We start from the raw sequence: 10,570 nt of genomic DNA on the forward strand, positions 1-10,570 counted from the left end.
GTTTATTGCAGTTCAGTCATGAGAATAAAAAGACAATAATAATTATAATAATAATAATATTTGTCACAAAAAAGGCTACAAACAAGCTAACAAATATTCATACATTTTTGAAAATGCTTTATAAATATAAATTAGTAATATGGGTTGGATGAGTGACAACTGTCTATACATTGTTAAGGCAGTTGAAGTTACATCAAATAAAATCACTTAAAATTAAATTAAAATATGATTTATAGACATTCTGTTCTACAAAAAAGGGCTGAGCATAATAATCTATCATATATATATTTATGATCCTCCATGACCTAGAAAATAATATTTTCTATAAATTATTATGGCAGTGTTTTAAAACTTGACTTAAATAGGTGAAATTGTGATTTACGTAAATCCTTGACATTGAGTCATTGAGGTATTGCTGAAATATTTACAATTCCAGATATGTACAATACAAAGTGAATCAGTCCGATGTCATTGAAAGAAGTTCCTCTGTCTTGAGTAAACCTTGATTGTACAACTGGATTTTATACCGGAGTCGTGTTTTAGCAGGATTTTCAACTGTACTTTCACAAGTCTGTCTTCTGTCATCTAGAAAGCATAAGAAAAGAAACAGCGTCTCATTTTAAACCAATTGAAGCATTGTATGACACAGAAAATGTAGGCGTGTTGAGTAGTGGTGCAACATGAAACGTTATGTTTAAATGGCTTTCATCCCCAAAACACACATACGATTTTTCTACTTGCAAAAATATACCGTAGAAAGAATATATATATTTCTAAACAGATTAGTTAATTTATTACATGCCTTGAGGGATGAATGAGGGATTGTGGCTAAAGCCATTGGCACAGCAGTCCTCGCAGCCCATTTCTGCTCCGGCTGCACAGCTGCACTCAACAGGCCAGCTGCTGTATAAATCCAGTGCAGGAGCAAACTCTGTCTGAAGGCACTGCACGGCTGCATCATCTCTCCTACCCTTCAGGACAGATCCACTGGTCGGGCACAAGCCATTTTCCTTCTTACCCACGAAAATGACCTCTGACTGACTGCACTCTCGAGGTTCGGACAGTTCAAGGAGCTTAGGCTTTATGATTTCATCATCCTCTTCAGGCAGGCTGGAGTGCAGCCCATGATCAGGGAGAGGTATGGATGGTGATGTCATGTCATTCAAGGTCCGTGGCTGCTCATCCAAGTCACAAGGCAAAGGGAGAAGTGCATTAAGCTTCTCTAAGACCTAAGACAAAAAAACAGCTTATTGTTAGTACTGTATGTGTAAAATTGTATTGAAAAGTGTAGCATGCATTTTTCACAAATGAGGTATTCACATTGTCCATGCTTGGCCTGGCTCGGGCTCGGCTGCTTGTACACTCCAGGCCCAGGCGCAGCAGAGAGAGGGCAGCTGAAGTGGAGCACGGTCCTGCTCTGGAGTCCAAAAAGCACAGGCAGGCATCTATACAGCCCTTCTCTTCTGCCGCTAAACTCAACACGTCCCTCTAAGACAATGCAATGAAAAATCTAGAGTTATTATTTCGTCCTATTAAAATAAGGCACAAGTCTTCTCACACAACTGTATCACAATAGCTACATACAGATGAGAATATTTATGAGATTACAATATAAATCCTGTAAATCCATGATAAATTATGGTGGTACATTCCTCACGTTTTAAGCTTTTTTTGGCGACAATTGCATCCCAACACAAATCAGTGTTTTACAATGGCAATCTTGCACTCCAGATTTGAGAATCTATTTTTGAAATAACTGAACTGCACATGCACATAAAAACAATATAATGGAGCTTAAAATGTTTCGCAATCAGCTGAAAATGTCTCTAACCTCATTAGACATAACAGGAAGATCGTTTAAGGCCAGTGGTTTGCGGAGACAAAAAAAAAAAAGTTCTACAACAATATGAGTACAAAATCCAATCCAAGCTCAAAATATCATTTTATTCTTTTATGCTCATTTCACAAAGGGTGTATCAAGGGTGGTAACATTTTTGCCTTACCAGTAATGTTTGCTTGGGTGTCTCCTGGATCACTTTCTTGCCTGTGCAGGTCTCCAGAATGACCTGTTTATGGAGTTACTAAGGGTTAGTATTAGATATAGGCGAAGCATTACATAGCTGCTCGGTCTAAGTGTAGTAAGACAAAGGTGTGTATGCGTGGGAAGAGGGAATCACCAACTCACCATCCCAAGGCTGTAAATGTCTAATTTGACAGATAGTTTTCCATCACGTATATACTCCTCTGGTAAGTAGGCCAGGTTGCTGCGGGGACCCGTGTCCATGGTGATGGTGCAGCTCTGGTTAACAGTATGAGGTCTGAGACGAGCCATTCCAAACTCAGACAGCTTGGGCTGCAAACGTTCATCCAGGAGAATGTTTGAACTGCAGAACACAAGCGCAGGGTTAAAAACGGAACTCGTAACTTGGTATAACAGCTGAAGCTGTGTACTGTATGTTACTCAATGGTGGTGTAATAGCCATTGAATAATACCTTGTTATGTTTCCACAGATAACCATGCAAGGCTGGGCAGTGTGCAGGTAATGTACAGCTTTTGCTGTGCCTTTGATAATGTTGAGTCTCTCCTGCCACGTAAGAGGTGTCTCACTCTGCTGTGTGATATAAGGCATTTATGATCATTAAATCACCCAACCTTTGAGGTCCCCTGTTTTTCTGGAACGAGTCAAAAGCACTACACTACAAGCAATGTACTGTTGGAATGCTGGCTACATGTGAAAAGCAATGCACAATAAGATAAAAAGTAATGTACTTTATACTTTTGCATATCACACTTGAAAATGTCACTGTAGCGCAGCGTTTTAGTTTAAAGCAAGAGGTTACCCATAAGTGGCAATGGTGGCTCAGAGGGCTAAGTTACTGATTGGAAGATCGGCGGTTTAATCCCCAGCTCCACCAGGTTGCCAGTGTTGGTCCCTTGAGCAAGGCCCTTAACCCTATATGCTCCAGGGCGCTGTATCATGCCTGACCCTGTGCTCTAACCTCAATTACGAAGAAGGAATTTCACTGTGCTGTAATGGATATGTGACTAATAAAGACTTAACTTAACCTTTACCCTGTTTCAGTACAGTTTTTAGCATGCCTTGGCTCACTCGCCCTGACAATTTCCTCTTTTGGAACCCTGGATGCCATCTTAGAGCCGGTTTCATTTCTGTATTGACTCATTTAAACTTTACTAGTTGACCCATCTAATGACGAAGACTTCAGAACCACATCAGTGTAAGCTTACATAAATTTCATTTATAATTGTAAGCGACTATTTTGAAATAATTAATATGTGTAAAATATTTCATATGCATTGGATTTACTGTGTTCAAACTAGGATTTATGGAGCTAGCTAATGTACGCCACTTAGAAAATCGATTCATGCTAGTTTCTGCTTAGTACCAAGGATTTTACTAGTCTCAAGTGTGCGCCTTGCTGGCCCCTCCTATCTTTCTTTGTCAATGTTGTGGCATGGGCGTTACGCTTCCGAATCGAGAAGGGAAGTCAATGTGGTCATGTAAAAAAAAATAAAAAATAAAAAACATTTAAATGGTACTAAAGCAGGTCACTGAGGCCCCACATCCTTGAGTGGTTTATTAAGGGGCATTCAAGTGAGTGAGACTTTTGGTTGTACAGAATAACAATGAGAGTAAAAACTCCGCTTATTTCTCTATATAATCCTCTCCTACATTAACGCATTTAACAGAGTATTTCACCAGTGCTCAAATACCATCAAGGTAGAATTTTTTTCTCAGTACACCAGAGCCATGATTGGTCTGCCTGCTTCATGTCAGCCCAAACATGTGGAAATGGCTTAGAGCAAGTTGAGAAGTAAACTGGAGATGTGGTGAGAACTCCCAGCTGAGTTCCCGAAATGTGCAAGTGGTGTGCGTGATTGATTGTATGCACAGTTCCCACAGACAGATGTGTCTTTTTCGCAATGTTCACGTCAGCCAGACTCATCATTCACAGACATATGGCCTTCTTTAAAATGCTTTACTAAGAATCTCGTCACCATACTGAGCTTGAAGCCTTTATTCATGAGAAATTTCATCACCTTCAGGTTTCTTTGTCACTGGCTTTTTTCACAGCTTTCAAATGTCTGTCCTTAACTGTAGTTCTTTTCTTGGGTGACCAGTTCCCTGTCTGGTTACCACAATAGTACACCCGTATTTTTGTATTTTTCATGTTTTACTGGATATGTCCAATGCTTGAGCAACTTGCCCTTGTCCCATAGACAGATATTTGGTCTTAATGTTGGTTTTACCCATTTAAGTTTTAAATTTCACTTTTAAAACTCATGGATCACATGAATAAAAACAGTTGATTTACCTCGTTATGTAGTTTATGAAACAAGGAACCATTAGACATGAATGGATAGACCAAACAATAGCACCCATCTTGTGAAAAACTACCCCAAAGTTCCATGATGTTGGGATGTTCATAGCTGAGATAAAATAAAAACAAAAAATCATTGCAACATATTTAATATAATAATTTTAACCAAATTATATTGCAATGTACAATGTTTATGATGTCTAGTACTGTACGTTAAATCTGGCTGAACTTACAACTGTAGCACTTCGATTTCTGTTTTAAACTTTTCCCACAGATCCTTCCAAGACTTCTTGTTTCCCTGTATTCAAAATAAGACGCATAATATTACTTCCTTTATTTTCATATTCTTCTTTATGCAATAACGGAACTAGTGTTTTTCCCATGCAGGATATCTATTATGTTTCCTTGAATACTTCATCTTACTTAAAAGATATGTCAATAAATGGCGTTCTTACTTCATTGCATCACTACATAATTATTATGACATAACACCACTGAATGAAATAAAATCAAGACAATCAGCTTCCTCTAATCATTGAGTATCTAGACAAAAATACCAAGATATCCTCAGATGTAGATTTGTCCACAGCACCTGCTTGAAAACCTTTACAGCGAAGCTTTCATTTCCACGTCTTCCCTGGTAAACCTCTGCAAATGTGCTTTCTCCTATTTTCAAATCCTGATGGAAGTTCCTGGTTCCCACTTTGACCTCGGAGTAAGTGATTGCAGTCTTCTTGCATCTGCCTATGATGAGAAGATAAAGAAAGAGCTAGGGTTTAAACTCTTCTGATTCTTCAACCTTAAACTTCCAGAGATTGTCAGCAGGTCTAGCTTTGACTTCATCATAGTGATGGGTCGTTCATGAATGATTAGTTCTTTTTGACTCAAAAGAACGCTAGTCTCAGAGAGTGATTCATTAGTTTTCTACTGGGCGTGCATGCGCAAAGTATCAGAAAAAGAAATTAGTAGTTACCTTTAAGTCTTTGGTCCAAATCGTTTGTTCTTTTGTCACGTGACTCCCATAGACGCTATGCAGTGCAATAGATTTAAAAGAACGAACGATTCGGACCAGAAGATATGAGAGGTGAGCTGATCATTCCGTTTATCATATGTCCTTAGCTGCATTGTAATATTTTCATTACTGGAGCTAGAGCCAATATGTGTGTATGTAGACGTGTTGCAGGTCTGTTTATTGAAAACTAACATTAACATTTTAATTTATTTCTGATCAAAAGAACGAACTGTTCTGATTATGAACTAAATTACTCAAAAAAAGATTTGTTCAATTTGATGAAGGAGATTCAAAGACACGAGTAACTAAAATGCTCCAAACTTCCCATCACTAGTTTATCAGTACTCTTCATCTGAGCACATTAATATGTTTAATTGCAGTAGCTTTTTAAAGTAATACACAGAGAAATTATAAGCAACTTTTCAGAAGATGGTGCATTTAATAAAGTGTTATTAAAAGAAATGCTGAATATGAGTATTACCTTCACCCAACACACACTTGTGGCAAGGATCTGAACTCGGCATTGGTTCTTCATTGTGACGTCGAGGCTGAATGACATAAGACAACGTACATCACTGACGACACATTTTAAGCACATTCTGGCATGTTGGCGTTAACAGGTTTTAAATCTGAGCTGCACATTCCTGAAATAAATATACTGCAAATTTTGAAATTGTCACTACCTTAGAAATGTTCTGGATCGAAGAAGGACAAGATGCGTTTTCATATGAGTCTAAAGAAAAGAATATACAAGCATGTCAGTGCGGTATCACTATGCCGTTTTCATATGGGTAAAAATACAGCTCTGGTGTGCTCCAATAATGCTAATTCCTATCTTTTTGTGAGGGTTATGTAAATATGACAATATCAGTCACATGAACGCAAGTGAACAAGATATCTCTTTTTTCCACTGCACTTTAGCTGAGCTAATGATGAGTCAGCATGGGATTCCCGCTGAGAAATTTTTACGCTAAGGCTCAGGTGACCTTCAATCTATTTAGTGACACTTGGCAGGAATAATGCTGCTACAGCAAACACAGCAGGTCAAGTATGACTGCTAACATTTTGACATACTGAAAGTTATAATAGTAAAAACAGGAAGAGGAAATTTAGATATAGACACAACATGGAAGTGAAACACAAAGAATGAAAGTGTTGCCATGACAAGATGGGGCGAAGGAAACAGAAAAAGTTCCTTTCCTCCCTATGACACATTGACACATGTTTATTTTAACATTATAATCATTTCTTTAAATATTCCGATTATTTGCGTCACTCCGCAGGTGTGAAATTTTCGATTCGACTATGCACATAATATGTCAGACATCATTTACCCTTTTCAATCGATGAAAATCGCACCTAGTAGATGTTATGACGAAAAAGTCAGTGAATCCGTACTGGAATTGGGATAAGAACCATACAACATATCATAAGTTGGAATGTTAGGGCTAAGCATCAATGTGATGGGAACTCACAGGATTGGGACTAAACAGCTATGTGGCCATATGAAAACCACTTGTTAGTGAGACCTTCAGTTTGGTAGAGAGCAAAAAAGATTTGACTTCGGAGCAAGGTCATGTGGTTTGATGAGTCCAGATTGATCTTATTTCAGAGCGATGGGTGTGTGAGGGTAAGACGGGATGCATATGAAGCAATGCAGCCATCAAGCACCCACTATACAAGCCTCTGGATGAAGTATTATGATCTGGGGTTGCTTCAGTTGGTCATGTTTAGATTCAATAACGTTATGTGGCAATAAAATGAGGTCAGCTAATGAGCTGAATGTACAGTACTGAATGACCAGAGTATCACATCTATGGAGTTTTTCTTCCCTGATGGCACAGGCATATTCCAGGACTCAAATTTTGAAAGAGTGATTCACTACACTGTATACACTAGTTAATGTCCTGAGATCCCTCAAGGCCCAGTACTCCCCCTAGTACAGCAGGGCTGATTACAAACATAATTAGTGTAGATAGGTGAAAAAAAATATTTTTGCATTGTGTTTATTGGTAGAAATATATTTAAGACATTATATTTATTACTCAGGTCTTAAATTTATTAGTCTGTAAATGCAAATCTAGCCTGTTTGACTGGTCACTTGGATTGAATCAAATTAAATTTTAAAGCTCACTAACTCAACCATATGGGTTTATATAAAATATCAACATGGGCCTAATGTGCTTTTACAGTTTAAGATAATGAATAAAAATCTTTTAATAAAAATCTCTTTTATGACTTCAATAAATATCTTTTTTTTATTATACACTTTCAAATGATGACTCAAATGATAAATATTTGAGCATGTATTTAATGTTTGTAAAACAAATCTGTGCTTATAGTGTTAATGGAAATAAGTTCACCGAAATAAAAAAAAAACTCTGTTCTATTATAGTGATGTCCTTTTGTTAAAGCGTTAGTGTTGAAGTGTGGCGTAACCTCACAACACCAGATGTGGTACGCATAACTCTGATCTCTATCACATGACAGACTGGCCTCTACTTTAAATATAAAGAACACAGGAACACTTAGTGGTTTGTTTTGTCCTTTTTCACAGACAACTTCCTTCAAATTTATCAGTCAAATTTTTTTTTATTATTTATTCTATGGCTTTCTAATTATTATTGCTGTCTACTTGGTAATATATATTTTATTTATTATCTGATCATCCTGAAATGACTTTGAAAAACATATGAATGTTAGACATTAAATCATTAGATATTAAGCTTTTAATAATAATGCTGCTACAGAAAATAAGAGAAGTATATATATAACATATATATAGTGTATATATATAGAAGTATATATATATATTACATTATGATCCCCACCTAATATTGGGTAAGTCCTGCCAAAACAGCCCTGACCCATCAAGGTAAGGACTTCACTAGTCCTCTGTTCTAGTGTGTGCTGTGGTTCTTTTCCCAAGCTGTCAGTAGCAGATTCTTAAAGTCCTGTAAGTTGCAAGGTGTGGTCTTCATAAATCAGACTTTTTTTTCTTTTTTTTTAACTCTTCCCACAGATACTCAGTTGAACTGAGATCTGGAGAACTTGTTGTCCAAGTCAACACCTAAAAATCATTGCTATCCAGTGCAGCCCATTTTATGCTGCTGAAAGAAAGCCACTGCCATCACTGAATTCTGTTTCCATGAAGTGATGTACTTGATCAGCAACAATGTTTAGGTGGGTGATACATGTCAAAATACACTGAGATACATTCAGGCCTTTGGCACACACTCGTATCCAGAGAGACTTAGAAAAGTGCTTTGAAGTTTCCAGTTCACTGGACAGATCCTTAAACTGGTTAAAAGATTACTAACTAAGTACCATAAGTCTAACCAGGTTGGGAAGGTTTTTTTTTATTTAAGAAACATAGAGGTATGGCTTGAAGATTACCAGTGACTCGGCTGTATATATACCATCTCCCATAATTAATATCTACTTGAATGGTAGGACACAAGGTTTCCCAGCAGAACATTGCTCAAAGCATCACACTCCTTCTGCTGGCTTGCCTTCTTCTCATAGTGCATCCTGGTGCCATCTCATCTCCAGCTAAGTGACACACACACACCTGACTATTCTCATGATGTTAAAAAAAAAAAACATAATTCATTAGACCAGGCCACCTTCTTCCATTGCTTCATGGTTCAGTTCTGATTCAACTGTGTCCTTTGTAAGAGCTTTCTGTGGTGGGTGTATGAGTATGGCCACGCTGTTTGAAGCCCCATATGCAGCAAAGTGTGATACACTGTGTATTCTGACATGTTTCTATCAGAAACTTTTTCGGCAAATTGAGCTCCAGTAGGTCTTCTATTAATGAGTTATTATTCTCTGTTTTTTTTATTGTTTTATTTGTTTGTTTTATGCAATTAGTGTGGACTTTTTATTGTTGTTTATTGTTTTATGTGGATTCGGATTTAATTTCATTTTATTTGCGTATTATTGTCTGCTTTTCTAGTCTATGTCTACAGCTATTTTAGGATTGTATAGTCAACCGGGTTGTTTTGAATGTGCTTTAAAAATAAATTTGACTTGACTTGCTTTGACTTCTTGCGTTGCATACACGGGCCAGAATTCAATCCCCATATGCATCAGTAAGCCTTGTCCGCCCATGACCCTGTCACTGGATGACTTTTAAATCAGGTCCTGATCACTGATCACAGACTGGGAACATCCCACCAGAGCTGCAGTTGCGGGCTTGCTCTGAGCCGGTCGTCTAGACATCACAATTTGACCCTGTGTCAAAGTCGCTCAAATCTTTACACTTGCCCATTTTTTTGTGTGTGTGTCTTTCAACACGTCAACTTCAGAGACACACATGCTTCCTAACATATCCTACCCACTTCAAGATGCCACTGGGGGTAAAGTATTGTGATCAATAGTATTCACGTCACCTGTCAGTGCTGATCATGTCTCATACAGTGTACCCACCGTCACAGCGGAACAGATCGAGAGCTCGGTAGTGTCCCATATCCTCCAGAACCCTCATCAGATCCGCTACAGTTTTGTTCTGCTGAGCCCAGGACCAGAGCAGCTCATGAGTTGGGCTCTTCCCAGCAGCTGCGTGTGTCTCTGAGCACCTGACCTCCAGCCATGTGGGCAGAATACGAGCCGCTGGAGAAAAGGACAGACAGAGAGACAGACAGAGAGAGAGAGAGAGAGAGATGTTAGAGCATATGAACTGCATCAGACATCACATCACAGTGCCTGAGCGGCTCTCTCACCCAAACCTCTCCATCCCAGGCTGTCGAAGCCGCTGTCCATCACTTTACAAAACGTCTCCATGATCAGCGGCGGCACGTCGAAGAGATACGTGGACGGCTCCAGTTTGCCGGACATGTTTTCCACAAAGCGCTGACAGTCGCGGTGAGATCCCGCTTCATGTGTGTGTGTGTGTGTGTAAAACAGTCCGACTTTGGCACCGTATACATGTTGCGCAACCATGGAAATACCCGTTCCCGCCCATTTCCGCAAATCTCCACTGACGCATGTGTACTTAACCAGTGTTCAGTCGCTGCGTTTGTTTTGTTTTGTTTTGTTTTGTTTTTCTCCTCATTGTTTGACTTCAAACAGAACACGTGTGTTTTTATCTTGGTTCGTTGGAATTATTTGGGATTTTTATCAGCACTCAGCTGGTGCATTGTAAACCAGCCATAACATTAAGACCAGCTGTCTGATCCTGTACGTTGTGTCACCTGGAGGTGTGCTGTGCTATCT

The 10,570-nt window shown here is 38.6% G+C and overlaps 1 protein-coding gene across 2 annotated transcripts; it reads right to left on the reverse strand.

Annotated features, from left to right (window-relative positions):
- On the reverse strand, nt 1-10,264 carry irak3 (interleukin-1 receptor-associated kinase 3). 2 transcript variants are annotated; one of them, XM_053508775.1, is made up of 13 exons: nt 10,078-10,264; nt 9,785-9,967; nt 6,037-6,086; nt 5,835-5,901; nt 4,934-5,085; nt 4,575-4,639; nt 4,336-4,450; nt 2,494-2,609; nt 2,186-2,384; nt 2,004-2,066; nt 1,321-1,488; nt 803-1,229; nt 1-585 (listed from the first exon to the last, which is right to left on the reverse strand). In XM_053508775.1, exons 1-13 carry the CDS (start codon nt 10,190-10,192, stop codon nt 458-460), a joined length of 1,848 nt encoding a protein of 615 aa, XP_053364750.1. In that variant the 5' UTR covers nt 10,193-10,264; the 3' UTR covers nt 1-457. The 2 variants fall into 2 exon arrangements, with proteins under 2 accessions (XP_053364750.1, XP_053364749.1); XM_053508774.1 differs by having other exon boundaries at nt 2-585; nt 2,494-2,612.
- Nucleotides 10,265-10,570: the final 306 nt, after the last annotated feature.

Source organism: Clarias gariepinus, chromosome 12, assembly GCF_024256425.1.
Source record: "Clarias gariepinus isolate MV-2021 ecotype Netherlands chromosome 12, CGAR_prim_01v2, whole genome shotgun sequence".
Taxonomy (NCBI): domain Eukaryota; kingdom Metazoa; phylum Chordata; class Actinopteri; order Siluriformes; family Clariidae; genus Clarias; species Clarias gariepinus.